This window comes from Rattus norvegicus, chromosome 8 (genome assembly GCF_036323735.1).
Source record: "Rattus norvegicus strain BN/NHsdMcwi chromosome 8, GRCr8, whole genome shotgun sequence".
NCBI lineage: Eukaryota > Metazoa > Chordata > Mammalia > Rodentia > Muridae > Rattus > Rattus norvegicus.
The window spans coordinates 127,672,775-127,700,464 of record NC_086026.1 but is presented as its reverse complement, the minus strand read 5'-3'; the positions used below and the strand labels follow the sequence as shown (position 1 = coordinate 127,700,464).

Sequence of the window (27,690 nt, the reverse complement as noted above, 5' to 3'; positions counted from 1 at the left end):
TCTCCAATGTATCCAAACCCAGTACTAGGGACTGGGTTGTGTTCCAGATCCTTAGCCAGAACCCTCCAGGCATCCTTGGGTCCTGGTTTCCCTTACAGCTTCTGCTCTCAATCCTGTTGGCTCTGCTTTTAAAAAAAAAAAAAAACAAAACAAGGGCTGGGGAAATGGCTCAGCTGACTGCTCTTCCAGAGGTCCTGAGTTCAATTCCCAGTACCCATGTGGCAGCTCACAACCGCCTGTAGCTTCAATTCCGGGGAATCTGCTAGCTTCACAGACATACATGCAGGCAAAACACCAATGCTCATAAAATAAAAATAAATGAATCTTAAACAAAAACAAACCACATTTATTTGTGTGTGTGTGTGTGTGTGTGTGTGTGAGAGAGAGAGAGAGAGAGAGAGAGAGAGAGAGAGAGAGAGAGAGAGAGCATGTCTTCATGTGGGCACCTGCAGAGGCCAGAAGAGGACATCAGATCCCGTGGAACCTAGGTCCTCTGCAAGAGTGACACATGCTCTCAACCTTTCAGTAGCCAAGCCTTCTCTCTAGCCACGAGTGGCTCTGCTCCTGAAAACTTCCTGGATTCTATCACCTTTCATATGCAGAGAACCCTGAGAGGCCCAGGCACCTTTCACCCCTGTGAATGACCTGGTGGCAGGACCCTCTTCCCTCAGGCTTCCTGTTTGCCCTGCTCATCCGTCCATGATGACTTCTTTCAGCTACCAGAGGCTTTCCCGTGTGACTCCGTTGAGGTGTTACTTCCAGGGAAGCTAGAAGCACTTGCGAGCCCTAACAGGCCTCAGACCTGTTGACTCTCTGTGAACTGCCATCATGACACTGCCATGCATTTCTCCAGTGTGCCACTCTCCTTGAGCCTGCTCCCTCTACCCTGAATCCTTGGCTCCAGGCCTCCCTGTGCCCTACACTCTCACTTCCTTGAGTCTCCTCAGAGCCACCTTCCCACACGAGCCTGCCCCAACAACCCACTTTAAGCCCGTCCTCTTCCTGCTTCACCTCGTGGTTATCACACTGATTCCACTGGGATCACGCCTTGTGTTTATTACAGTAGCTCTCTTCTTTCCGTTAAAAATCTGAGCTCCATGACAGCAGGGGGAGGCTTTGGGTTTTTTTGTTTGTTTGTTTGTTTCATTTTTTAATGTATTTTGAACACTGATGATTCATCCCTATGTTTCTATGTACCCAGTGGATGAGAGACTCTTTAACAAATACTTATTGAAAAAAGAAGGGCTGGAGAGATGGCTCAGCGGTGAAGAGCACTGATTGCTCTTCTAGAAGTCCTGAGTTCAAATCCCAGCAACCACAAGGTGGCTCACAACCATCTGTAATGAGATCCACTGCCCTCTTCTGGTGTGTCTGAAGACAGTTAGCTACAGTGTACTTATATATAATAAATAAATCTTTAAAAAGAAAAGAAAATAGAAGTTTTCATTCGGTGAACTGGTGAACTTACCAGAGTCACAGGTGAGCCAGAGGCCACTGGGTCACTGGGTCACCTCCCCAGCCTGGGTAAGGGTTCATAAAGACTCCCTGAAGAACTTGCAGCAGCTCCACCAGGGCCCCCTCTCCCTCTGCCGATGTGTTCACTGAATAGAGAAACCTGGGAGAGGCCTTGTAAAATTTTGTGACTTCCTGAGCCTTGCAAGTTTCTTTAGCTTCCTGAGTCTTCCAACCCTCTTTCTCCCTCCAAGAGGGAATTTTTCAGATTAGAGGACATAGCTATGGAACACTTTCCTCAGGACTCACGAAGCATGAAGCACTCCACTTGCTGCGGCTGGGGTAAGCGGAGGAGAACATTGAACACCCACATTAAAGCTGACTCAGTTCCATTCACTATGAATGCTGATTAACATAATCTCAGGAAGATATCCTCAATTGCTGGGTGTGGGAGCACATGCCTGATCCCGGCATTCAGGAGCAGAGGCATGCAGATCTCGATAGGTTCAGATCTCTACGAGTTTGGGGCCAGCCTGGTCTACAAAGTGAGTTACAGGACAGCTGGGGCTACACAGAGAAACCCTGTCTTGTAAAACCAAAAGAGAAAAGAAAAGAAAACCCCCTCAAGGACCCCGTGCTATCCTAAGATTATCAGGGGGGCTGCAACCTTGTAGCCCATGCTGGCATCTGATCCTTGCAACCTTGTAGCCCATGCTGGCATCTGATCCTTGCAACCTTGTAGCCCATGCTGGGATCTGATCCTTGCCCGTGAGTGACATCAAGGACGGTCTGAGAGCTTTCCTTGTCATCCCCATCTCTTTGGGCAGATGAACTTCCTGTTTCCTATTGAGGCAGCTGGACCTGGGACAGGACCTTCCGGACGGAATTTCACAAAAGCAGGAGTGTGCCCTTAGACCAAGAGCCTCTGTGGCCACCAGGGTACGTCAGACGTAGAGAAAACGGCTATGGGCGGGCAAACTCTAGCTCAGAACCCTCGGCAGGCAGTTATCAGTGCCACACACTCGACATCGTCAGTTTATCCCAGGTTGCTCCTGGTTATAGAGAAGCAAAGTGACTCGATCAGATTCTCACACCAGGAAATTGCAGAGCCATAAGCAACCCCTTCACCCTGATGCTCTGGAACTTGGGTTCTAAAGACAGGGAGAGGACTGAGTAAACCTCACTGACCTCATTCACCCTGGCTGGTCTTGGTTTGTGTTTCATGGGGGAGGGGCTGAGCAAGACAAGCCCCGGAGCCTGACAGTCCTGAAATTTAGCATTCTTGTACTGATAGTATACATGGCATGTGTACACACCGACTTCAGAGTGAGGCATGGTGTGGGGGCCTAGGGGACTGACTCTAACAGAACAAGTACTGGCTCGAATACTAGACCTCTTTCACCTGCCCACAGTCACCAGCCCCTTCCCACACACCCACCTTTGCACAGACACTTGAGACTAGGACAGCCAGGGGTTGGGGGTGGGACAATGACTAGAACTCCGCACATAGAGAACAGGTCTCAGCAGCTCTGGGCTCCAAAGAAAGCCTACCACCGAGTGCTATGAGTAACCAGGGTCTCAGGAGAGTTTGCAAAGATTCTGAGTAGAGTAAACACAGCACCCGGCCAGGACTAAGCCCACACAGCTGTCCCTGGGTGTTGAGGGCAGAGAAACAGAGTCCAGCCCCTCCAACCCTGTGAGAGAGGTGAAAGTAAGAGGGAAAGATCCAGAAGGGGAGAGAGTCACCCCACAGGTCAGCACTTGAGTGTGGCATACCTCATTTCTGGCAGAACCTGGATGCTTGGGCCAGCTTTGAGTCAGCATGCCCGTTCTGTTTGGCAACCCCAGGCCAGGGAGGGGACACGAGGGAGCTGTAATGCATGTTGTGGAAGTCAGAAATGGGCTTGTTTCAAGTGAGCTTGGAGTACGGGGGTGGGGTGGGGGGGTGGGCAGAAGCTTCTGTAAACCTCACCATGGTCGTTTATGGTAGAGGGAGAGGCCCTAGTGGTGGATCACGCCCTGGCTTGGAGCCCAGGACTCGGAAACAGAGATGACAAGAAGAAACGACGCTGGAGTTGAGGCTGTTCCAACTGCTGGTGTCAGGAATTCTTGGTCTCAGGTGGAGGAGAGGAGCTGGGTCTGAGGAGGCCTGACTCACGGATGAGAGTATCTGCCTGCCAGGATCCAGGGCAGGACCCAGGTGGGAGGTTCCAAGGCTCAAGGAAGACCTGGAGAGTAGGACTTTGGAGAAAGTCAGGGGAGGGAATTTTTCCATTTTGCCCCTTCTCAGGCTCTGTCTACATTGGAGCCCTGCTCATCTCTCATGTAGTACAGCCTTCAGCTTGTGGAACGGAAACCTAGGGGCCTTCATAGGGCATCAGGATGGGGGCTGAATGCCAGACTAGGAGCCAGCCCCACACTGTGGGGTGGGGGTACACGAATGTCATGTGGTTCTCTAAAACCCAGCCCTAACACTCAGAATCCAGAGACTGCCCTCCACATTTCACAGGCCACTGAGGCCTGCTAGTGCTAGAAGAGAAAGAGCTGAGGTGAGCAGTGAGTCAGGCTAGCCTCTTCAGGCTAACTGCCCTCTATATCAGGGGACCCAGGCCTCCCATCTTCTCCCCTCATTAGGGGGTAAGGGACCTATACCTGCTTGCTATTGCTCCCTATCTCGACGAAAGCACCACTAGCACCCCCGGAAGTGAGAAGTCTCGGAAAGCTAAAGAGAGGGGCCCCTCTCTTGGAAAAAAAAATCTAGCTATTACTCTCCCCAAACGTAGCAACGTGGACCCGGGCAAGCACGCGTTTCTCAGAAGACGCTGGAGCAGGCTGGAGCCGTGATTCCTCCCCCACCACCCCCTCCCGCTAAGACCCGATTCTGATTCTTTCCCACATCACCCACAACCCCAGCGAGGCCAGGCGCCCACAGGCAGGGCGTGGGGCCCGCAGCTCGCGGTAATGACAGGGCCTGTGGGTGGTGGCGGTGGAGGAAGCGGGAGGGATCTGACTATTTCTGGCCGGGCGCACCCAGCTGGCCCGAGCCCCGTCCAGGGTTGGCCAGTCTTCCCGGCCCCCTGCTCCGCGTCCTTTCTCGGTCCCCTGGAGGGGGCGGGGAGAGGCGCGGGTTGGCGGGCCCGGGGGGCGGTACGGTGTCCTGGACCCACCCCCCCGGCCGCCTCCCGCCGCAGTTCAGTTGGGTCCTTGTACCGGCCTGCGCAAGGACCCCAGGCCGCTCGGTTGTTGCTCAAGTGAATCACGCCGGGTCCCCTCCGCCGCGCGCCCCGACGGGCATGGACTCGGGTAGGGACTTCCTGACCCTGCACGGTGAGTGTCCCGCCCGCAGGGGAGACCCTCGGGAAAGCCTGTCCCCTACCCGGGCAGCAGGAATAGTAGCTCCTTCGGCCGCATTTAAACCACCGGAGAGACCAACTCCTTGCCTCTTTGCGGGATCCTGGAAAACCTCAGCCCGCGCTGGGTACAACAACCTTGGGCGTTTCCACTTTCCCCCAAAATGTGGCCGAAGAGATCGGGGAACAGTGCGGACTTCTCTAGGGGATTTCCCCTTATTCTGTTCATAAAAGTCTGGGCTCCTCCGTCCAGATGGCACCAAAGGTCTCGGGGAAGGAAGGGAACAGCATCCTTAGACCACCAAGCTCTCTCTTCAGAAGCTTCCCAAAACACGGGTGCGCCGGAGCGAGTCAGGCCGCGCGGGTGTGGCCGATGAGGGTGTAAGGGGTGGGGCGAGGAGGAGGTGTGCAAGTTTGGCTGAGGTCTGTCTGGCAGCCCTCGCTGCCCAGAACAGAAAACAGCGATGCCAGGGCTGGGAGGAGCTGCGCGATCTTTTTACTGACACCCTCCCACCCCACCCCCCCCCCATGGCCGGAGTGGGCCAGGTCTCAGCTAGAACAACCTAGCAGCTTGGTCCTTTGTCCAGTCGGCTTTGTTTCTTCCCCTCTGGGCTAGCTCTTCTCCCCACGGCTGTCCCTCTAGCAGAGAGGAAAGCTCACAGTCCCGGCTGCCGGTCTTAGAAGCATCCAGGGAAGAGAGAGGAACAAGGGAGAGCCACTCTGGGGGAGGGGCTTTGGGGAGTCTTTCCTTCCTGTCTTCTCAGGTCATCTACTAGCTCAGCAAAACCTGTTCCTCTCACATCGATCCACTGCTTAACAGTAGTTCTCACTTTACTCCAGTATCCCTGAGATTGTAGGCTTTTGTGTCTAATTAAACAACGCGTATTTGTGTGTACGAGAGGGGCCAGGGGGTGTGGGTGTATGAAGGTCAGAGGACAACTTGTAGGAATCGATTCCCTCCTACCATGTGGGTTCTAGGGATCAAACGCGGATCTCTGGGCTTTTCAACAATTGCCTTTACCCACTGAGACATCTCACCACCTGGGCTGTATATTTTTTTGTTCCCACCGTCCTAAGCTCCACTCCCCCACTTGGATGTGTGCCCTGCAGCCAGCCCCCGACCTGTTTTGTGTTTGTCAGTTGACCTAGACTTTGTTGCTGCCAGAGCCCAGTAAGCTTGGGTTTCTCAAAGCCACCTTGTCAGGCCGCGTTCATGCCCCTCCCGCTGCTCCCTCATTCCCTTCAGAGGTCGGAGATACTCCTACAACTGACACACTGGATTCCCACCAGAGGGTCTTCGGCTTGGAGGATAACAGTGGAAGGAGGCTCTGTTCTCAGTCCCCATCTATTAGCAATTACTGGCTACCTACCAGGTCTTTCCCCTGGCCGCCTCCCTCTGGTGCCTCTGACACCACGGTGTCATGGAACGTGGGCCATGAAACAGGCTCTAACCTCAGTGTCTGTGCCCTTGTCCCATTTCTTTCCTGGGTCAGCCTTGATGTCTCCCGTACAGAGGAAGACACAGAGCCTCAGTCTAATGTCACAGGCTTGGCTAGCCTGGCCCATCCTGTTTGAGATCAGCCTCCCAAAGTTGTGACTCAGTCCAGCCTTTCCTGCAGGACTGGAATGTACACTGTGGCCAAGCTGACAGACCTGTGGGCCCAGCGCTTCAAGCGTGGCATCCACAGTGACCGCCATGAAGCGGCTCCTGCCTACACAGCAAACCAGATGGGGAGGAAGGTCGGTCAAGGAGGATCAGCAGTGGGCGAGTGTGGTCACCGTGGCATGGCTTGTACTTGTTAGCTGAGAGGGAGTCTGCATTCCTTTCCACACTGCAGGTCCTGCAGCACTGGTCACTTTCTGGCTTGGGCAGTTGGGGGTTCTGCTGGAGGGACGCCCTCAGCCCCTTCCATTAGCTGGAGACCTATGGACTCACCAGGAGATGAAATGTGGCTTCTGTCCTTACTTCTTACTCATACAGAGGCGATGTTGGATAAAGGCATATATTTGTGAAGACAAACAGCAGAGCCCCCCCCCCCCCCGTCAGATAAGACTTCTAGCTGACTCTATTTCCTTGCAGCCCCCTCCCCCAACCCCACAAGCCGGGAGTTGTCTGGCAGGGTGAGTAGATGACAGAACAGCACCGAGGGCAAATGTGGCATGAACCAAAGGGTTCTTTCTACCACTGAAGCCTACTAATGGATACCACAGCTCCCACCTTCTCCTCCTACCTGACCCCTCTCTATTTTAGCTAAGCCTGCGCTGGCATCCTCAGCAGGTCCCCAAAGAGATGTCACCTCCCAGGACCTTTCTCTTCACTGAAGACATTCACCCACACTAACTTGCCCTACACCTGGCCCACCCGCCCTATTGCAAGAGCTGTCCTTCTGTAAAAGGGACGGGGCGGGGGGGGGGGAGCCCCGAGAGCCACAGGCTTCAATTCCAGCTTTGCTATTCGCTATGTAACCTTTGCCTTCCTGAGCCTTTTTCTCACCCGTGGGATTGCAATATATTTTTCCACAGAGGATGTTGCCAGGATTAATATTAGCGGGGGCTGGGGATTTAACTTCAGCAGAGTCGCTTGGCAGATGCACATTCCTGGGTTCAGTCCCCAGTCCCTTATAAACCTGGCATAGCGGCACGCGATTATAATCCTAGCATTTGGAAGGTGCCAATCCCCAGCTGCACAGGGATTTGGAGGTCAGCCTGGGATACACGAGATCCTATTTCAGACAAACAAAATTCATGAGTTTAGTAGTTCTGGGTTGCTTCAAAAGCCAAGGACCCCAAGGAAAGCGGTCACAGCAAGTAAGGGTGGCCAGCTCCCCACCGGACGAGAGTTAGGCCTGAAAGCCGTCTGCTTTGGGGGTTCTAGGCTCACGACACACATACATTGATCAGTGCTGTTAACTCCTTTGTGTCCCAGGCCACTTGAGGAGTCGGGCAGTCTGTGGATCATCTCAGAACTGCATTCTGTTGTTGTATGGGCTGCTTGAGGTTTGCTGTTTGCTGTTGTTTGGAGGTTTTTTTTTTTGTTGTTGTTTGTTTGTTTTTGAGGTAGGATCTCCCTTTATACCCTAGGCTGGCCTGCTCGCCATGTGGTATGAGCTGGCCTCAAACTCATAGCAATCCTCCTGCCTCACAATCCTGAGTAACAAACTTAGGATCGTGTTCTTGGATGCATCACATAAAGTGCTGAAGAATTCAGAGACAATATTGAGTATTGAGATTCGATCACATTGGGGCCCAGGCGGTCTTTGCTCTGGTTAAGAACCTCTGTGTAGGGGCAGGGGATTTAGCTCAGTGGCAGAGCGCTTACCTAGGAAGCGCAAGGCCCTGGGTTCGGTCCCCAGCTCCAAAAAAAAGAACCAAAAAAAAAAAAAAAAGAACCTCTGTGTAGCTGGGCAGGGGCGGCCCACGCTGTTAATGCCAGCACTTGAGAGACAGAGGTTCTCTGAGTTCAACACCAGCCTGGTCTACAGAAAGCGTTCTAGGAAGTCAGGGTTACGAAGAGAAACCAGTCTTGAACAGACGACAGACAGAAAACCCCTTTACATGTTGCTTTTGGTGTTTGTTACAACATGGGTAGGCTATCCTGTACCCTACTCACCCCCACCTCAGACAAAAGCTTTCCTGTGTCCACATCTCAGTTCATTTCCATTAAAGCTCCTCGCTCATTACTCACACTTCAGTGTGACCATGGGCAACCAACCCACTTGCTCTGTGCTTCGGGGGTTTTTTGTTTTCAGTCTGTTTGTTTGTGCCAAAAACCTGGCTTTGCCAGTGACTCAGTGTTGCTGCTGCAGTGAACCCAGTGGGGACCTCTCCAGGGACAGAGCGGTAAGGGAGGAGTGAGTCAGGCCTCTGGGTGGTGTCCTGACCCTCCTGCAGTGGGCACTCAGTAATTGCAGAGTGAATGAAAGGGAAGTTGTATGGATGAAAGGCCCCAGTGTTCCCGGGCACTCTAGCCACACAGTTCTGCACAGAGTTAGTCTTTCTGATTTATTCTAGGTAAGCCTGCAGATTCCCTTTGAGGGTAGTATCTTTTTCTCCTCCTCCTCCTCCTCCTCCTCCTCCTCCTCCTCCTCCTCCTCCTCCTCCTCCTTCTCATTTTTACTTAAAAAAAAAGATTATTTATTTATTTTATGTATGTGAGTACACTGTCACAGTCTTCAGACACACCAGAAGAGGGCATCAGATCCCATTACAGATGGGTGTGAGCCACCATGTGGTTGATGGGAATTGAACTCAGGACCTCTGGAAGAGAGCAGTCAGTGCCATCTCTCAGCACTACATTTTTTCTTTTTCTTTCTTTCTTTTTTTGGGGGGGGGGGAATTGCGTTTGTGCCAGGTGGTAATGGCACACACTTTCAACCTGGAGGCAGAGGCAGCCTGGTCTATACAGAGAGAAATACTGTTTCAAGGAGGAAGAGGAACAGGAGGAGCAGAAGGAGCAGGAGGAGGAGCAGGAGGAAGGAGAAGAAGGAAAAGGGGAGGAGGAGGGGGGAGGGGAGGAGGAGGAGGAGGAGGAGGAGGAGGAGGAGGAGGAGGAGGAGGAGGAGAAGAAGAAGAAGAAGAAGAAGAAGAAGAAGAAGAAGAAGAAGAAGAAGAAGAAGAAGAAGAAGAAGAAGAAGAAGAATTGCGTTTGCATTTGTTACTTTGGGGATCACACTGCTTAGACATGGAGAAGAAAACCTGAGGGCAGGCAGCAGGCCTAGTCACAACAAATCAGTTGAATAATTGAAGATAGAGATTTGGTGGGTTCCGTTTACTAGCCCGGTCTCCACCTGACCACCTCCACGTCTCTATGTCACCAGGATTCCCTCTGCAGAGCAGTCTTCCCAGTCCTGACGCCTGGCCTATTTTGCAGAGTTGGCATTCCTCCCCAGGTTCTACCGTATACTTTATGCCAGTCCCCACCCTCACACACCCTCTCAAGTGGAGGTTCCGCCCTTCCCTGCCTGGACTCCGCCTTTCCCGAGCAGGAACCTCCCTCCTGGGCTCCTCCTCTCCTTCCGTGTGCTTCCCGGCTGCGACTCCTCCTCGTCTCCTTCCAGGCGGTGGCTGCTAGCCCTCCGGACCTGGGTTATGTCTGGCAGGCTCTGCCACCCTAACCCTCCAGCCACGCTTGCTAGTCCAACACCCTGGAGGTGAAAGCACAAATATCCGAATTAAAGGCCACCTCAGCCACACCGCGAGATGGATGCCAACCTTCCTCGTCCCACCTCCTAGATTCTGGTTCCACTTCCTTCGCCTACTTTCTGCTCTCTCCAACCTCCTTAGTCCATGAACCCGCCCCCAGATTTGGCTCCGCCTCCCATGATCTGGCCCCGCCCCCAGGGAGACAGGCCCGCCCCCTCCTCTGAGGTTCTGGCTCCGCCTTCTCAAGGCTAGACAGATGGTCCGACTCCGCCGGCTTCTGAGCTGGGATTTACCAGAGCTGAGGGTTAGGAGAGCACCATGCAGTGTCTGGGGGTCCCGAGTTGCAGACGGAGGAGCGTGAACCGCTCCCGGGAGCTCTACCTACAGGAGCAGAGTCTCAAAGTGGCGGCGCTCAATGGACAGAGACTGGGTAAGGGATGCAGGGGACACCGAGAGCCTACTGCGGGGGAAGAGGACCGCAGCTGGAACAGGACTCTCCTCCCTTTAAGCCTCAGATAATACGTTTAATTCTTCTGCGGGGCAGTGTTTTCTGTGTGGGTGTGGGTGTGGGCTGAGTACTGGGAGAACTAGATAACTGCCCCTTCCAGAGTAGCCCAATTTCCATGCTCCCTACTAACTCCAACCTTTCCTGGTTACAAACTCAGCCCTGGGTGTGTGATCCCCTGTAGAACTGGTAAAACTATGTAGCCCAATGTGGCCTAGTATGATGTAGACCTGAACAAGTGACAGTTGGTGACCCCAGGGTTGGCTAAGTGATTCTGTCCCACTTGGTGATATGGGGATGATAGCGTGTAATGCCATATACCCAAGTGTGGCATTCTGGCACTGTAGGTGTAGCCCTGTGACAGTGTACAGCTAACAGTGGTTGCTCATGACTGATGTGACCCCGTAGCCTAGGGTGATAGAATGGCTGGGTGTCTTTCTGCTGCGGTGTGGGGTTTCTGACGCTGTTACCCGCTGGCTCTGTGTCTTTGAGAGGTGGCTGCCTGTTTCATAGCTCCGACCCCGAGAGCAGGCTGCCTACTTCTGAGTCCCCACTCCACTGTGCAACTTCCTTCAACCTTGATTTCCCCCTCTGTAAAATGGGGATAATGATACTTACTGCCTTTCTACACAGGGCAGTTGAGGGGATTAAACACATGTGCTGCGAACAGTAACTTATTCAAGTATTGGCTGTCATTATGACGGCTGCTGTTATTACTGTGGTGATGACATCCTGTCCTATGTGTGGCGTTCCCGAGTGTGAAAGACAGTAGTACGCGCTCCGTGGGACTTGGGTAGTGTGGGGGTGGTTTGCACACAGTGTCCCTGTGTGCGATGTGTCCGTGAGATTGTTTGTGATCGCGTTGTTTATCTTAGTGGAGCTGTGTATAAACACAGGTTCCAGGCCCACCCAGCACCTTCGTCATTCAGCATGTTGGGAACTCGGACAGATTGTTGGGCGCACTTGGATTCCCACCCTCCGTGTCCTCTACACGGTCGCTTCCCTGTGGGCAAAGATTGGTGAAGACCCTGGGCTCACAGCTCACCTGCCCTCCCAAGGCTGGAAAAGGGGTTCCTACAGACTTTCTACATAAGGGAACAAGAGTCCTGTCGTAGGCCACCCAGAGGCCTTAGAATCAGGAAGCCCTTCCCACTCCATGGAGATCCTCGCTCAGATTTCCCAGTTCCTAGAGGGTGGGAGCTGTCATCCTACTGGAGCTTATCACTGTCTGACCCCACAGACTGGGCCACAGCCCGGGCCACTGCTGGCTCCAAGACAGGATAACCTTGTCATCCCTTCACAGTGTTTTCCAGAACGAGAGGGGTGGGGGTTGCTTTCCTTTTCCCAGAAGCCCCCATTCTCATCTGAGCTGTTAGCAGGAGCTTGCTTAACAGTGTCCAACTCAGGGGGCAGGGTATTGACAGATGGTCAGGAGCCGCCCCTCCTAGTGTACCTCAGCCCGAGAAGAGACAGTGGGGTCTCCCAGCAGAGGCCAGCAGTGGCCTTCTACTCTGATGGTCTGGAAAATCCCTAACCTTCCCTCCATGTGAGACACTCTCTGCGAGCCCCATCTCTCCTCCAAGGTCTCCCCACACTGAAGGAGGTGACCGTACTGAGGTAGAGCATCTAGCAGTGGGCAGACGCACGGGACAAAGGTGGTGGGGTGTGGGATGACTGTCATCTCGAAGAACTGGCAAGAATGCTTTCTGGGATACTGTTCTCACTCCAGGGCAGATAAGGGAACATGCGCGCGGGGGCGGGTAATGGGGCTCCTAAAGCTACAGGGAATAGATGTTCTCACAAAAGCAGGAAGCTGATGAGGGATAAGGAAGAGGTGGATGAGTGAAGCCTGGTCCATATTGGCTTGTAGATAATGTGTTGAAGGCACATCATGGACTAACTGGGAGGGGATGTCAGAGGTGGAGGGTCTAGGCCCAACAAGGAAGCCTGTGGCTTTGTGATGTTTTCTCCAAGACAAGCATAGATTCTGGCCCGTCAAACAGGATGGTTGGTGTCTCTGATGCCTCTTTTCTGTTGGGTCGCGTAGTTTTAGGGACATGTTTACTTGTCCAGTTGGCTTTCAACAGATCTGGCTGCTGGACTGTGTGTGATGTAAACACCCATGAGTGTGTGTGCCCACCCCACCTTAGGTATCTACCTCTGTTTCGCACTGGTGCATTGTGAAAGTACAGGGTGCAGATTGATCTCCTTAATCATCCTCAGTATAGAGTCTGTGTGCGGATGAAGACCCCTAAGGGGCTCGGCGTCCTCCTGGTGTCTCCTGCCCGGCTCTGTCAGGAGAGAGGACCCTGAGTCCTCACTCCAGAGCCCAGGACTCAGGTCAAGCCACACAGCTGGGCAGGAATGGGTCAAGTTGAGGTCTGTCCTCCCCGTGAGCCCTGTCTCAGCTTCTGAAAAGATTGAGCTGTGTCTTAAAGGAGCTGTTTCCTGAGGGAGCCCAGACCCAGGGCAATCAGTGGCCGGGGTCCTATAGGAAAGACAGGGCCATTCCAGCAGGCTAAACACAGGCCATAGTGGTCTCTTCTGGGGGCAAATATCTGAGAATGGCTTGAGCAGATTTTAGTCAGAGTTTGGGGGCAGGGACACAGGGGAGGGAGTGTCTGGAATAGCGCGGCCCCAGGGATTCCCATGGCAGCAAACCCTGAGGTCACACAGCTGGTCAGGAAGTGTGCCGGATCTGAGGTACAGATACTGTCGATACTGTTGGAGCCATTGGAGGTGGGAGGTATTTTGCTCTGCGGGCCTGGGTTGATTTCCAGCTGCGTTGGTCACTCTCCTCCTCTCCTCTGCTTTCTCTTTTAGCCCCGGGTCACCTCGCTCTGAACCAGGCCATTTCCCAGATTGCTCAGGAACTGTCGGCTCTTTGAGCTGTGCTCATTCAGGTTTTAGACAAGTCACGGTGTCTAAGTGTGGTCTTGAGGCACAGAGTATAGCACAGTGGTCAAACATTTGTCTGCTATGGGTACAGATGCCCCAGGTTCCATGGATCCTCAACGTTGGGCCAGAGAGTGTGATCTTAAGTGGGCCTTCCCTGTGAAGGAGGCAGGGGACTGGCCGGTTGAGTCCAAGGGAGAAGGGGCGAGTGAGGATGAGGCCGGTGAGAACCGGCTCTGATTGGGCAGGGGACAGGACCTGTGTGGGGGCTGATGCTAAGAGGGACACTGTGGAGACGGTGACATCTCACCAATGTTGCCTCTCCCAGGGCTCCAGGATGACCCGGACCTTCAGGCCCTTCTGAAGGGCAGCCAGCTTCTGAAGGTGAAGTCCAGCTCGTGGCGTAGGGAACGCTTCTACAAGCTACAGGAGGACTGCAAGACCATCTGGCAGGAATCTCGAAAGGTCATGAGGTCCCCGGAGTCGCAGCTGTGTGAGTACCCCAGGGTCTCGTGGTGGGCTTGGTACAGGGTAGGGTGGAGGCCAGTCATGGACCGTGACCACAGGTGGGCCATGCGTGAGGAGCAAAAGGAAGAAACTTAGGTTGCTGGGGTCAAGAAAAGATTGTTGTTAAATCATTTGTAGGGAAACCAAGGTTAGGCTGGTCACAGAGTAGCCTTAGGGGTTAATGGAAGGTGAACATACCCGACCACAGATGGGGACAGCCAGGCTGAAAAGCAACTGTGGAGCTGGACGGGGTGGTTTGAAATGTGTTGGTGCCACCCAGACAGTGGGTGGATCAGTGTGATAGGGCCAAAAGCAAGGCCCAAAGTCCGGGGACAGAGATAGTACTTCCGTCCCAGTGGCTGGTATGTAAGGTGGGGCTCAGGAGACTTTAACTCTCCTGGGACTTGAGCCATGGGAGGCTGGAGTGGAGCACAGGAGGGAGAGGAAGGAGGGCTGGGTACTGCCCAGGGATCTAAAGCTGAGGAGTGGGTGGGCGAATGGAGACAGCCTCCTGAGAGGTTTGGGGTAGTTTTGGAGACATGCCCTTCAGTGCAGGAGCTCCCCGAAAGTTCTGTACCAGAGAAGTATCCTTTACACCTTTGCTGAGGGCGGGGTGGGGTGGGGTGGGGCCATGTTAGCCAAGTGCTAGCTCACCATTAGAACTCTGACAATGGGCCAGGCTCCAGCCTGTCCTGTCTGACATTGTCAACCTCCAGCTCCAAGATTCTTGAATTCCCACTGCTAGAATTAAAGGCATGGGCCACCGTGTGGTGTTTGTTCTTTTTTGTTTGTTTATTTGTTTATTCTTTTTAAAAATAAATTTATTTATTTTATATGTATATATGCATAAAGACACCGTGGCTGTCTTCAGACACACCAGAAGAGGGCATCGGTTCCCATTGCAGATGGCTGTGAGCTACCATGTGGTTGCTGGGATTTGAACTCAGGACCTCTGGAAGAGAAGTCAGTGCTCTTAACCACTGAGCCATCTCTCCAGCCCCATCTCTCCAGCCGGAGCTCACACAGCCGGAGCTAGCCTTACTGTGTAGCCAAGGGCCGCACTCACCTTGCATCCTAAGGATAGATTCCTGAACCCCCTGCTGTAGCCTCCTGGTGCGCTCCCTTTGAGGGTGGGACTCTAAAGTCCCAGAAATCCCTCTGAGGGTTGGGGAGGTAGCTCCATTGGTAGAGCACTCACCCAGCATGCAAGGAGCCCTGCGCTGAGTCCCCAGCACAAACTGGGTGTGGCGGCACATGCTTGTAACCTTGGTATATGGGGGGAGTAGAGGCAGGAGGATCAGACGTTCAAGGTCATCTTCATCATTGTAAAGAGTTTAAGACCAGCTTAGAAACACGGATCCCTGTCACCAAAACAAACAAACAAAACGGGAAAACCACCTTGAGACTCAGCTCTGCCTCAACTAATGGCTCCTAGCACAGGAGTGAACCTCCTGACCTTGCCAGTGTCTGTGAAGCCCGACAGGTTCCTACACTGGGCTCCTGTCCTGACATGGGGTTTCTGGTTAGCTACTGGTGGATGGGGGTGGGTGGGGACCGAGGGCTTTCTCTGGAGTCGTGGTGGGTACATTTGAAGGTGCATTTAGTGCTTGGAGGAGGACAGGGGAAGGGGCAAGAAGAGAAGGCCCCTCCCTATGCTCATCCAGTAGCAGCTCACTCAGGCCAGCACCCTGTAAGCAGGTGAGGAAGCCAAGTTGAGATGGGGGTCAGATGCTACGGGGAGGCTCGCTTCCAACCCACAGAGACTGTCATAGGCCTCGTGTGTAGCAGAACTTGTTTGTAGTTATTTTTCCCAGGGAAGGGTTGAGGTTCTTGCACACAATGGCACCTTACCTCTGAGAGAACTGAGTCCAAATAATGGAGGGGTAACAGGTTCTCCGGTTTCTCTTTGTCTCTGCATCTCAGTACCTCCCAGTGCCCACTCTTTGTTCCGGGTAGTGTTATCAGCAGCAGAGGCAGCTGGCTTTTCTCTCCCTGGGCCTGGGGGCTCCAAGGCCCAGGCTTCCTGTTTTCATTCCTGACCCAGCATGGCTCAGCTGCCTCGTATGGGGCAAAGAGGGATTAACCGGGGATATGTTCTGCATCCCAGATGGTGCTGGGTCATGGGTCCCCACTCTTCAGAGCCTATGACCCAGTCGAGGCACATGGCACAAGGCAAGTGTAGCCCTGAGGCCCCTGGGGACTCAGGGGAGGAGGGGTTTGGGGAGGATCCAGGCTGAATGGAGGAGAAAGGCTGAAGATGGATGTGACAGGGGTAGTCCTGCTGTGGGGAGGCTCAGCACGAGTGCTCTGGTAAGGTTGGCTCTCAGCCAGGTTGCGGGGGGGGGGGGGGGGATATATTCGGGTGGCAGCGTAGAAGGTCTTGTAGAAGGTCTTGTTCGTCCCTGAAGCTTGGGAGACTGGCTGTGATGTGAAGGCTCTCCCAGCCTGAGGGTAGAATGATGTAATATCTTCTAGACCCTCAGGAATAGCATAGTGAACCCCTATGGACAGTGAGCCCCCTATTGGATGATGTCTAACCTGCTGGGGTGGCCTTGTCTGTCCCTTCCACTGAGCCCCGAGGTCTCGGATCCCTCAGTACAGTAGAACTCAGCCTCTCCAGAGACAGGCCCACGAGGACAGAAGCCTGACTCCGTCTCCTTGTCCTGCCCAGCTCTCTCAGAGATGCAGACTGGCTTCTGCTCTGCCTTTTTGGGCCCTGGGAGGTGGGGCCTTTCTATTCCTTTCTGCCAAAGGACGTCCCGAAGCCAGAACCCATGCAGTCACACACAGGGTAAACACATTGCCTTTCTCTCTGGCTTCGGGATTCTGTCCCTAGACCCCAGAGCCAGGACTGTCCGAAGTGGTCAGAAAAGGGACCCGAAGACTGTGATAGCTGTGGGGGCTCAAAGACCAGAGTGGTCTGGAGAGTGCGTGACTTCTCTCTGTCACAAGATCCACCGTGGAGTGTCTCAAAGAGGCCTGCTTCAGACCTCAACTGCTACCTGGTTCCTTCATTTCTGTGGCCACGGACCTGGGTCCTTGCTGCCCTTCTTTTTTTTTTTTTTTTTTTTTTTTTCTTTTTTTTCGGAGCTGGGGACCGAACCTAGGGCCTTGCGCTTGCTAGGCAAGCGCTCTACCACTGAGCTAAATCCCCAACCCCGTCGCTGCCCTTCTTATCCTAAGATCTCTGACTCTGTGTCTCCCCGTGTATGCTCTGCTTGCAAAGTGTTTGCGTTCTTCTACTCTGCCCTCCCACCCTTCTCCCGGACCCACGCTGAGCCCCCGGTCTGGCTTGTGACACTAGGCTGTGTTCTCCTCGTGGTCTTGGCTGTGCCAGAGGCAGCCATTTACCTCACAGCCTGTTCTTTGCAGTCTCCATCGAGGACATTCAGGAGGTACGGATGGGACACCGCACAGAAGGCCTGGAGAAGTTTGCCCGAGACATCCCCGAGGATCGATGCTTCTCCATTGTCTTCAAGGACCAGCGCAACACCCTAGACCTCATTGCCCCATCACCAGCTGACGCTCAGCACTGGGTGCAGGGCCTGCGCAAGATCATCCACCACTCCGGCTCCATGGACCAGCGGCAGAAGCTGCAGCAGTATCCTCCTGGGGGCGGTGGGTCCTGGCTGGGCGTGGGATGCGTTACGGTGTGCTGCCGTAACAAAAGTGCCAGAGTGTGTCGGATCCTGTGCAGGTTGCTGTGATTGATACTTGGCAAAAGCAAACCAGGAGAAGAGGGGTTTATTGTATGTTTCAGGGGAATGCAGTCCACCGCTGCAGGAAAGGCGTGCGGTAGGAACTCGGGGCCGCGGGTCACTCCGTGCCTTCAGTCAGGAAGCGCAGAGAAAGAGGAGAACACTGGTGTGCAACTCACTTCCTTCCCCTTCTTACTCAACCTGAGACTCCAGGGAATGAACTACGTTTCTCTCTCCATTTAATCTCTGGACACTCCCTCAAAGGCACACCCAACCGGGCACTGCAGGGACTGGGTGGCTTGCCTGACACCAGTGAATTTCTTCGGGTACTAGCATGGCTGGTTCTGGCGAGGGCCCTCTCCCTTGCTTGCAGGTGGCTACCTTTTCTCACTCTGACCTCTCATGAAAAGAGAAGCTCTCGCCTACAGGCACTAAACCTTTGGTCAGGGTCCCACCTTCAAGTCCTCATCTAACTCAAATTACCTTCCAAAGACTCCTGTCGCAGAAATCGTCGTACAAAGGGTTGCTATTTTTTTCAACTGTGAATTTTAGGAATTCTTGTTTTAACCCGAGGCAGAAGGAAAAGTGGGAAAGGGCTTCTGACCCAAGGCCAACACCTTGGTCTCCCTGATTCTCTCTGTGAGCAGTGTGGAGGCAGGCGCCTGGGAAGTGGGGTGGGGTGGGACAGAGGTGGGGTGATGCAGTCATGTCTTCAGGGTCACTGCCCTCGAGGACACTGAAGGCCATGACACTCTCCTGAGCCATGTCTCGGGGAGCGATACTGGGACCCCGGCGTCCTGATCTGCTTTCGGGCTGACTTGCGGATCAGTCCGGACTAACCGATCCTGCTTCAGTGTGAGACAAGGCTGTGGCCGGCTCTCATTTTTGTTTGCCTGAGGCAGGTTCTGGACTGGAACATGTGATCCTCCTGCCTCTTGAGTGCAGGGATTACAGCCTTTCCCATCATGCTCTGCAGCGTCCACTTTTATGACAGCTTTATAGAGGGATAATCCACATACCATAAAGTTAACCCACGTGCTGAGCCTAGGGCTGGGACAGTGGTTCAGTCGGTCGGTGACTTGCTGTGCAAACATGGTTTGTGCTGAGTTTGAGCACAGCACACATGGGAAAGCCAGGAGGGGGTGGGGCTGGGGAGGTGATGCGGTTCAGTGGTTAAGAACTTACACAGCTCTTTCGGAGGATCCAAGTTTGGTTCCCAGCACCCATGTAGCTAGCTCACTATGGCCTGCCTGGCAATCAGCTTCAGGGAATCTGATTGATGCCTCTGGCCTCTGAGGGGTACCTGCACTCATGTGCACACATCTACACACACACACACACACACACACACACACACACACACACACACACACACACACACTAAAATAAAATAAAAATTTAAAGCCAGGTGTGGTGTGCACGTAACCTCAGCAAAACAGGTGGATCCTTGGTCAACCAGCCTAGACTAAAAAGTGAGTTCCAGGCCAGCAAGAGATCTTATCTCAGGGGACAAGGCAGATAGTACCCAAGGACCAGCATGACCAGCCTTTAGTCTCCACATGTACACGCGTGTACACGAACAGACACACATGCCACTGTTGAACCTGACCCCATGTGTTTTCACATACTTAGAGTTGTGCTTTCGTTCCCATCCCGAGGTTAGAGCATCATTGCCCTCTCCTGCCCCACAAGCCCCATTAGTGTCTTTCGTATTTTCCCCCAAAGCCAGGCCTAGATCACCCCCATCTGCTTCCGAATATGTCGCCCTCTGTGGACTTGCCTTCGATGAAGAGGCCCTGCAGCCTCTCCTGAGTGGCTTCTTCCTCCTAGCGTGTGTTTCATTCTCTCTGCACCCCATTTTAAGTGTGCTTCTGTTTTGCCTGCTTGTATGTCCATGCCTGGGGCCAGTGGAGACCAGAAAAAGGTGTTGGGTCCTTTGAAACTGGAGATACATGCTGTTGTGAGCTGTCATGTGGGTGCTAGGGACTGAACCCCCGTTCCTCTGGGAAAGCATCCAGCGCTCTTAACCACCGAGCCATTCCTCCAGCCCCTTGCTCTGGTTTTAAGTGTGTCTCTGTCTCTGTGCGTGCGCATTATGTCCATATGTGTGCAGTGCCTGCAGAGGTCGGAAGAAGACACTGGATCCCTGGAGTTCAGTTAGGAGCCATTGTGAACAGCCCCATTAGGTGTTGAGAGCGAACTCTGGTCTTCTTAGCCATCTCTCCGCAACCCCTCCCCTGCTTAACTTTTTGAAAACCAGCCAAATCATTTCCCAAAGAGGTTCCAACAGTTCAAATCCCCACAGCAGTGAAGTGGTGTGGGGCCCATTTCACATCCGTGACATCACTAACCTGTAGGTTTCTCGCTGGTTGTAGATACGCTCTTGGCTGTGAAGTAAATCTCTGGTTTATCTTCTGCTCTGTTTTGTGCGTGCTATGAGATAGGAAATCTAATTTTTCTTTACATTTGGATATGCAGTTGTCCCAGCCCTGTGCATGGAGACTTTTTTTTTTTAAAAAGATTTATTATACATAAGTACAGTGTCTCTGTCTTCAGACAACAGAAGAGGGCTTCAGATCCCATTACAGATGGTTGTGAGCCACCACGTGGGAATTGAACTCAGGACCTCTGGAAGAGCAATCAGTGCTCTTAACCTCTGAGCCATCTCTCCAGCCGGAGACTTACTTTTTTATAATTATTTTCATTACATTAGTTATTTATTGTATATGATTGCATACTTGTCACTGGTGTGTGTGGAGGTCAGAGGATAACTTGTGGGGGTTGGCCCTCTCCTACCATATGGGGATCAAACTCGGTTGTCAGGAACCTGTGCTTGCTGTGCCAGCTCCTGGGCCCGAAATAATCCTGTTGAGTATCCCATTGAATTGTCCCTTGGCTGTGACAATGCGTATTTACTCTTGACTTAGTTCTGCCCACTTGTCCGTCTGTCTGTCCTTCCATGCAGTACCCCTGCACTCTCTCATCTCCCATACCTTTGTCGTTAGCTTCATAATCAGCAAGGGTGAGTTGTCCGTGTCTGTTCTTTGTTTCGCAAGATTGGTTTGGCCAGTCTGAGACTGGTGGCTTCCCTTGTGCATTTTAAGGTCAGTTTCTGTCACTTTGTTGAAAAGAAGTTAACATCATTTGATAGGGATCATAGGTCAATCTGGAGACCTTTCAGTATGAAATGTCTTTTGATCCGTGGATATGGTCAGGTGTCTTTCCATTTGATTATTTCTTTTTCCACATGCTGAAGATTCGCTCTGTGTGTGTGTGTGTGTGTGTGTGTGTGTGTGCGCGTGTGTGTGTATCTCCTCAAGTCTATAGTGTGTGTGTATGTATGTATGTCCACAAGTCTATAGTGTGTGTGCATGTGTGTGTATGTGTGTGTGTGTGTGTGTGTGTATGTGTGTGTCCACAAGTCTATAGTGCCTGCAGAAGCCAGGTTACAGGTGGTTGTGAGCCATCTGATGAGGACATGGGATCTTAGTGTAAAACCAGCGAACAGTCTTGTGTGCTGAGCCATCTCTCCAGTCCCTAGTATTTTCCCATTTCTTTTTTTTTTTTTCTCTTTTTTTCGGAGCTGGGGACTGAACCCAGGGCCTTGTGCTTGCTAGGCAAGCTCTCTACCACTGAGCTAAATCCCTAACCCCCCCCCATTTCTTTTAATAATGTTTTGTGCCTCTCAGAATTTTAAGTTTTATACTTTTAAAAAAATTTCAGATAATCTTAATAATTTTGGTGCTATTGTAAGTTGTGTAGCCCTGGCTGTCCTGGAACTCAGTCTGTAGACCAGGCTATCCTGGAATTCAGAGATCCGTCTGCCTCTGTCTCCCGAGTGCTAGGATTAAAGGCACCACTGCCTGGCACAGGTGTGTGTCTTAGGTTTTCTTGTCGTTTTATTTTGGCTTGTCCGTTTTGAGACAGAATCTCAGGTGGCTCAGGCTACCCTGAAATTGTCTATGTGGCTAAGGATGACCCAGAACTCCTGATTCTTCTGCCACAACCTCCTTCCAGGGTACTGAGATTACAGGACGTACAGGCCTGGCCTGGGGCTTAGACTTTTTAAAAGTTATATAATATTTCTTATGCTGCCTGTGCTGTTGTTTCATGTATAATTAAATTTCAATGTCTTTTTTTTTTCTTTTTGTAACACACACCCATGAAGTTCATCCTCTTGTCTGACTCAGTGCTCTAATTGTGAGGACTGTGCTGGGAACCTCGTCCCTCCTCATCCTTTCCTCAGAGTCTGAAGGGAGAAAGTGGGGGTGGTGTGGTGTGTGTGTGTGCATGTGTGTGTGTGCGCGTGCATGTGTGTATGTGTGTGTGCATGCGTGTGTGCGTGCGTGTGTGTATGTATGTGTGTGTATGTGTGTGTTTATGTGCGCCTGTGCAAGTGCATGCGTGCGTGCGTGCGTGCGTGCGTGCGTGTGTGTGTGTATGCACGAGTTGTCCCAGACAGGATGACTTGATCCGGGTTTGAGTTTGCGTGGGATTTTGCCACTTTCTGATCAGTGTCTGGAGATGTGTGTTTCCAGCCTCAGGTACTGGAGGAACGCTAGCCGTGTGAGAGACTCAGGCTGATATTAGCCCAGCAAGGAGTTAGGGGAGTGATCAGGCGGGGGGGGGGGGTGTTATTGACTGGGTTCCTTCTCTGTAGTCTAAATTGTCTGCAGTGAGCCTTTTTTATAGTAAATATTTTCAAATGCCATCAGGCTTCAGAATGAACAAACAAACAAACAAACAAACAAAAAAGACCCTTAGCTGGGCCTGGTGGTGCAATCCTGTAATCCTAGCTACTCAAGGAGATGAGGCAGGGGGATCACCAGTTCAAGGCCTAATGGGACTAAAGAGAATAATTTGAACAGCTCCTGACTTAAAATACAAAGTAAATGCAGGATTGCGGTGGAGTGCTGTGTCAGACCCTGCTCAGTCCCTAGCACCAAACAAACAAACCAACAAGCAAGAGAAGCAAGGGAAAGGCGGGGTAAGAACCACGTTAAGGAAGGTTTCAGAGTCCGGTCCCTGCTTTGTGTTCACGTGACCCCGGGCTTCGCAAAGCTGGGATCCTGGTGGGCATCTGGCTGCTGTGTGTTTTCCTGACTGCTCACCCAGCTGGATTCACTCCTGCTTGCGAAAGGCTGATAAAAACAAGGACAACAAGATGAACTTCAAGGAGCTGAAGGACTTCCTGAAGGAGCTCAACATCCAGGTGGATGACGGCTACGCCAGGAAGATCTTCAGGGTGAGCTGGCTCTGTGTGGGGCTTTGGGGCTGTGGGCCTGGCCTGAGGCCAGCTCTGAGCCCCGCCCACGGGCTGTGCCGGTCTTGCAGGAATGTGACCACTCCCAGACAGACTCGCTGGAGGATGAGGAGATTGAGACCTTCTACAAGATGCTGACCCAGCGCGCAGAGATCGACCGTGCTTTTGAGGAGGCCGCAGGATCCGCGGAGACCCTGTCGGTGGAGAGGCTAGTGACGTTTCTGCAGCACCAGCAGCGGGAGGAGGAGGCAGGGCCAGCCTTGGCCCTCTCTCTCATTGAGCGCTACGAGCCCAGTGAGACTGGTGAGGGCCCAACTGTCCCAGACCCAGTGGCTGGGAGACATTGATGGAACTACAGACAGACAGACATGCTGGAGGGAACCAGCCCCAGGGTTGCTGACCAGTGTGTGGCTATCCCATGTAAGCAGGTGGATGGGAGAAAGAGCTCAGTGTCTGCCCTGTCTGGGCCTCGTTTTCTTCCCGTTCCTTCCTCAAGGGCCATTGAGCATTCCTGCCCCAAGACATAGAAAGAAGCGGCTGACAGAGCCAAGGTTGTACTCTTCCTTCTTCGTTAGACACAGCTTCCGTCCAGCTTTGAGACATGATCTAGGGAAGACAAGAAGTGCTCAACGCTTCGGGCCAGCCTGGTTAGCTTAGTGAGACCCAGTCTCAAAGTACAGAGTTAAAGGAGGACTTGGGGACTTGGCTCAGTGGTACAGTGCTGTGTAAGACCCCGTGGTTGGTGTTCAGTCCGAGGGACACAGAGGAGGCGATACCCTGCTTTTGGGCCTTTTAGAATAGGGGGAAGGAGAAGAGATAGTGCTTCACTACATTGTAACCACAGTCTCACCAGGAGGCCCCGACTTCAGCTCCTCAGAGCTGCAGAGGACTGGGTGGGCAGGCGGAGTGGAGAAAAGACTTTTCTTTTCACAGTGGTGGGCAGATAACCCTGACTGGAAATGGTGGCTTCTTCCTACCTAGCCAAGGCCCAGCGGCAGATGACCAAGGATGGCTTCCTCATGTACTTGCTGTCGGCTGACGGTAACGCCTTCAGCCTGGCACACCGCCGTGTCTACCAGGACATGGACCAGCCACTGAGTCACTACTTAGTGTCTTCTTCCCACAACACCTACCTGCTGGAAGACCAGCTCACAGGGCCCAGCAGCACGGAGGCCTACATCCGGTGTGGCCCGGGGAACTGTTAGGGGTAAGATGGGGTGGGACCCGGGACAGGACCTGGAGGGTCCTAGCCTAGTTGTCACCACTCTCTGCAGGGCTCTGTGCAAAGGCTGCCGGTGCTTGGAGCTCGACTGCTGGGATGGTCCCAACCAGGAACCCATCATCTACCACGGCTACACTTTTACCTCTAAGATACTTTTCTGTGACGTGCTCAGGGCCATCAGGGACTATGCCTTCAAGGTTGGCCGTGCCCGTGGGAGGGAGGAGAGGACAGGAGGGGTGGATGGTCCCTTCTAACTCATCTTGGGGCTTCTAGGCATCCCCCTACCCAGTCATCCTGTCCCTGGAGAACCACTGTAGCCTGGAGCAACAACGAGTCATGGCCCGTCACCTGAGGGCTATCCTGGGGCCCATGCTGTTGGACCAGCCACTGGATGGGGTTACCTCGAGCCTGCCTTCACCTGAGGTATGGAGTGGACGCCCTTAAGGTGGGGAAGTGAAGCTGGCTTGGAGGCCTATGTGGGTCTTGACCAGTCAGCTGTGCGTCCCCAGCAACTGAAGGGCAAGATCCTGTTGAAAGGGAAGAAGCTGGGAGGGCTGCTGCCTGCTGGAGGGGAGAATGGGTCCGAAGCCACTGACGTGTCTGACGAGGATGAGGCTGCTGAAATGGAGGACGAGGCTGTGCGCAGCCAAGTGCAACACAAGCCCAAGGTTCTAGGGGAAGCCGTGGGGGTGGGGTGGCCCCAGGCCCTTTCCACCCCGTTGCCCACGGGACGGTCACCTTGCCTTGGTTTTTCTGTGGCTGCCATTCAGACCCTCTGCCCCTCCTCTCTCTCTGTCTGTCTCTCTCTCCTCTCTCTCTCTCTCTCTCTCTCTCTCTCTCTCTCTCTCTCTCTCGTCTGGGTTTCTGGTACTCAGTGCCCACCTTGTCCTGCCCTGTGGCTCTAACCCGGGCCTCCTCGCGGCCTCCAGGAGGATAAACTAAAGCTGGTGCCGGAGCTCTCCGACATGATCATTTACTGCAAGAGCGTCCACTTTGGTGGCTTCTCCAGTCCTGGCACCTCTGGGCAGGCATTCTATGAGATGGCTTCCTTTTCTGAGAGCCGTGCCCTCCGGTTGCTGCAAGAATCAGGTGAGCCCTTGTCCTTGCAGGCACATGATCCAGGCCATCTGGATGGTCAAGACCCAGCCCTGCAGGGCCCCAAGTTGGCACGCCCTGCTTTGTGTCCAGACAGAACTGGTGGGGTGGGTAGGTGTATTTTTAGCCCACCGAGGCCTTCACTGCTGACTCCACACCACCTGTTCTCAGGAAATGGTTTTGTCCGTCATAACGTGAGCTGTCTGAGCAGGATCTACCCGGCTGGGTGGAGAACAGATTCCTCCAACTACAGTCCTGTGGAGATGTGGAACGGGGGCTGCCAGATTGGTACGGAGCAGCTGGGGTTGGGGGGAGGTTAGAGAGAGCACTTGGCCTTGATGGCCAGAGCTCTGAAGGTCATAGGATGAGGGGTCTGGGGGGCCTGGGAAGGTTTGGATGCCAGCCAAGAACTGAGCATGGGGTCACACCTGTCAATCCAGCACTTTCCAGGTGGGGGTGGGGTGGGTGGGTCAGGAGTTCAGGGTTATCCTTGGCTACTTAGTGAGTTCGAGGCCAGCCTGGGCTACATGAGACCCTGTCTCAAACCCCAACAAAAGAGGCTGGGGAGATGACTCAGCCAGCAAAATGTCTTCCATACAAGCAGGCAGTCCTGTGTCGGGATTCCTACCCACGTAAAAGCACAGGGGTGATGACACATAGCCTGTAATCAGCACTAACGAACAAGGCTCAGGGACTGGAGAGATGGCTCAGTGGTTAAGAGCTCTGACTGCTCTTCCAAAGGTCCTGAGTTCAAATCCCAGCAACCACATGGTGGCTCACAACCATCTGTAATGGGATATGATGCCCTCTTCTGGTGTGTCTGAAGACAGCTGCAATGTACTTATATATAATAAATAAAATAAATCTTTAAAAAAAAAAAAAAAAAGAACAAGGCTCAGACAGGCCAAGCTCTGAGCTCGCTGGCCAGCCGGCCCAGATGATTCAGTAGGAACCCTGTCTCAAAAACTAAAGTGAAGACCAATTGAGAAAGATGCCAGGCCTTGACCTTTGGCCTCCGCAAGTACATGCAAATGTACACAAGCACACACTCACATGAACACACACCTATATTACACACGACATCACACACAATAGATCACATGGTCAGTGTGGTGGGTCTTGGGTGCCGGGAGGGCAGGAGACACCGGACCACTGGATCCTGCTCTAACTCACATAGGAACCCACATGCTAGTGCACTCTGAGCAGGCTGGGCTTGAGGACTCTGGGGCCAACCCACAGCTTGTGACTGCTCTGTTCCCCTGTAGTGGCTCTGAACTTCCAAACCCCTGGGCCAGAAATGGATGTTTACCTTGGCTGCTTCCAGGACAATGGAGGCTGTGGGTATGTGCTGAAACCCGCCTTTCTGAGAGACCCCAACACCACCTTCAACTCACGTGCCCTGACTCAGGGGCCCTGGTGGGCTCCGAAGAGGCTCCGTGTCCGGGTATGGCCAGACACAGGGGGAGTGGCAACCTCTGGAAATCCCTTCCTGCTCGCTGTAATCCTGAACGCTGTCTCCACCTTTCCTTAGATCATCTCTGGACAGCAGCTGCCAAAGGTCAATAAGAATAAGAATTCTATCGTGGACCCCAAGGTGATCGTGGAGATCCATGGCGTGGGCCGGGACACGGCTAGCCGTCAGACAGCAGTTATTACCAATAATGGTATAGTATGCGTTGGGTCGGCGTTGGGCCAGGCTGCTGGTACCGTTGGCCCCGCTGTTGATATGGTTTCTGACCTTCTAGGTTTCAACCCACGGTGGGACATGGAGTTTGAGTTTGAGGTAACAGTGCCTGACCTTGCCCTCGTACGCTTCATGGTAGAGGATTATGATTCCTCTTCTAAGAACGACTTTATTGGCCAGAGTACTATCCCCTGGAACAGCCTCAAGCAGGGTGAGCATTGGAGGGGAGGAGCCTGCCAGGGACAGTGGGCGGGGCCTGGCTTCTCCACACCCACAGCGCGCTATGCCTTTAGCGTCCTCTCTCAGTGACCAGAATCGTCCTTTCCCACCAGGGTACCGCCATGTCCACCTCTTGTCTAAGAATGGAGACCAGCATCCATCAGCCACACTTTTTGTGAAGATCTCCATCCAGGACTAAGCCCGGGGGTCTGATGCAGTCCGACCTGAGTGAGTGGAGCTGTGTCCGCACCTCGGCCAAGGCTGACATTATTGCACCGACCTCTGGCGCGGAGCCTGAGGCCCTGAACTGCCTTCAGTGCCAACACATCGCTTGAGCTTCTGCCTCTCTGGAGGCCCAGGAGTGGTCCGATCCCCGGAGCGCTCCAAAATTCCGTTAGGAACAACACTGCATCCCTCTCCCTACCCTCTAGCTGTCTTTATGAATAAGTTTTTATAAAAAAAAAAATCAAAAGATCAATGCTTGTAGTCTCTTTACAAAGACACCAGAGCGTCCCTCAAGGTCTACATGCATATCCCTGCCCACCGTCATGGGGTCATGTGAAGCAAGCAGTCGGAAGGGATCCCTTCCAAGGAGAATGGTATCCCAAAGTGCCACAGGACCCTGCCACTGAGAAGGACTCCACCAGATGGTGTGGCT

General features: G+C 53.1%; 1 protein-coding gene and 1 long non-coding RNA gene across 7 annotated transcripts; one reads left to right on the top strand and one right to left on the bottom strand.

Annotated features, from left to right (window-relative positions):
- Positions 1–325: 325 nt before the first annotated feature.
- LOC102548352 (uncharacterized) lies at positions 326–5,261 on the bottom strand. Its single transcript, XR_594205.4, has 4 exons — positions 4,829–5,261; positions 3,425–3,693; positions 3,229–3,323; positions 326–2,504 (listed from the first exon to the last, which is right to left on the bottom strand). It is a non-coding gene; the product is annotated as an uncharacterized LOC102548352 (long non-coding RNA).
- Positions 4,526–27,510, top strand: Plcd1 (phospholipase C, delta 1). Of its 6 annotated transcripts, none has more exons than NM_017035.2 (15): positions 4,526–4,779; positions 13,673–13,837; positions 17,224–17,452; positions 22,665–22,794; positions 22,884–23,115; positions 23,794–23,995; positions 24,087–24,231; positions 24,308–24,457; positions 24,544–24,702; positions 24,964–25,123; positions 25,301–25,417; positions 26,395–26,573; positions 26,661–26,793; positions 26,875–27,024; positions 27,146–27,506. In NM_017035.2, the coding sequence occupies exons 1-15, from the start codon at positions 4,746–4,748 to the stop codon at positions 27,229–27,231; spliced, it is 2,271 nt and encodes a 756-aa protein (NP_058731.2). In that variant the 5' UTR covers positions 4,526–4,745; the 3' UTR covers positions 27,232–27,506. The 6 variants fall into 6 exon arrangements, with proteins under 6 accessions (NP_058731.2, XP_006244125.1, XP_038936757.1 ...); XM_039080826.2 differs by lacking the exon at positions 4,526–4,779 and adding an exon at positions 10,167–10,374 and having other exon boundaries at positions 27,146–27,510; XM_006244063.5 differs by having other exon boundaries at positions 4,647–4,779; positions 26,661–27,024; positions 27,146–27,510.
- The last annotated feature ends 180 nt before the right edge of the window (positions 27,511–27,690 follow it).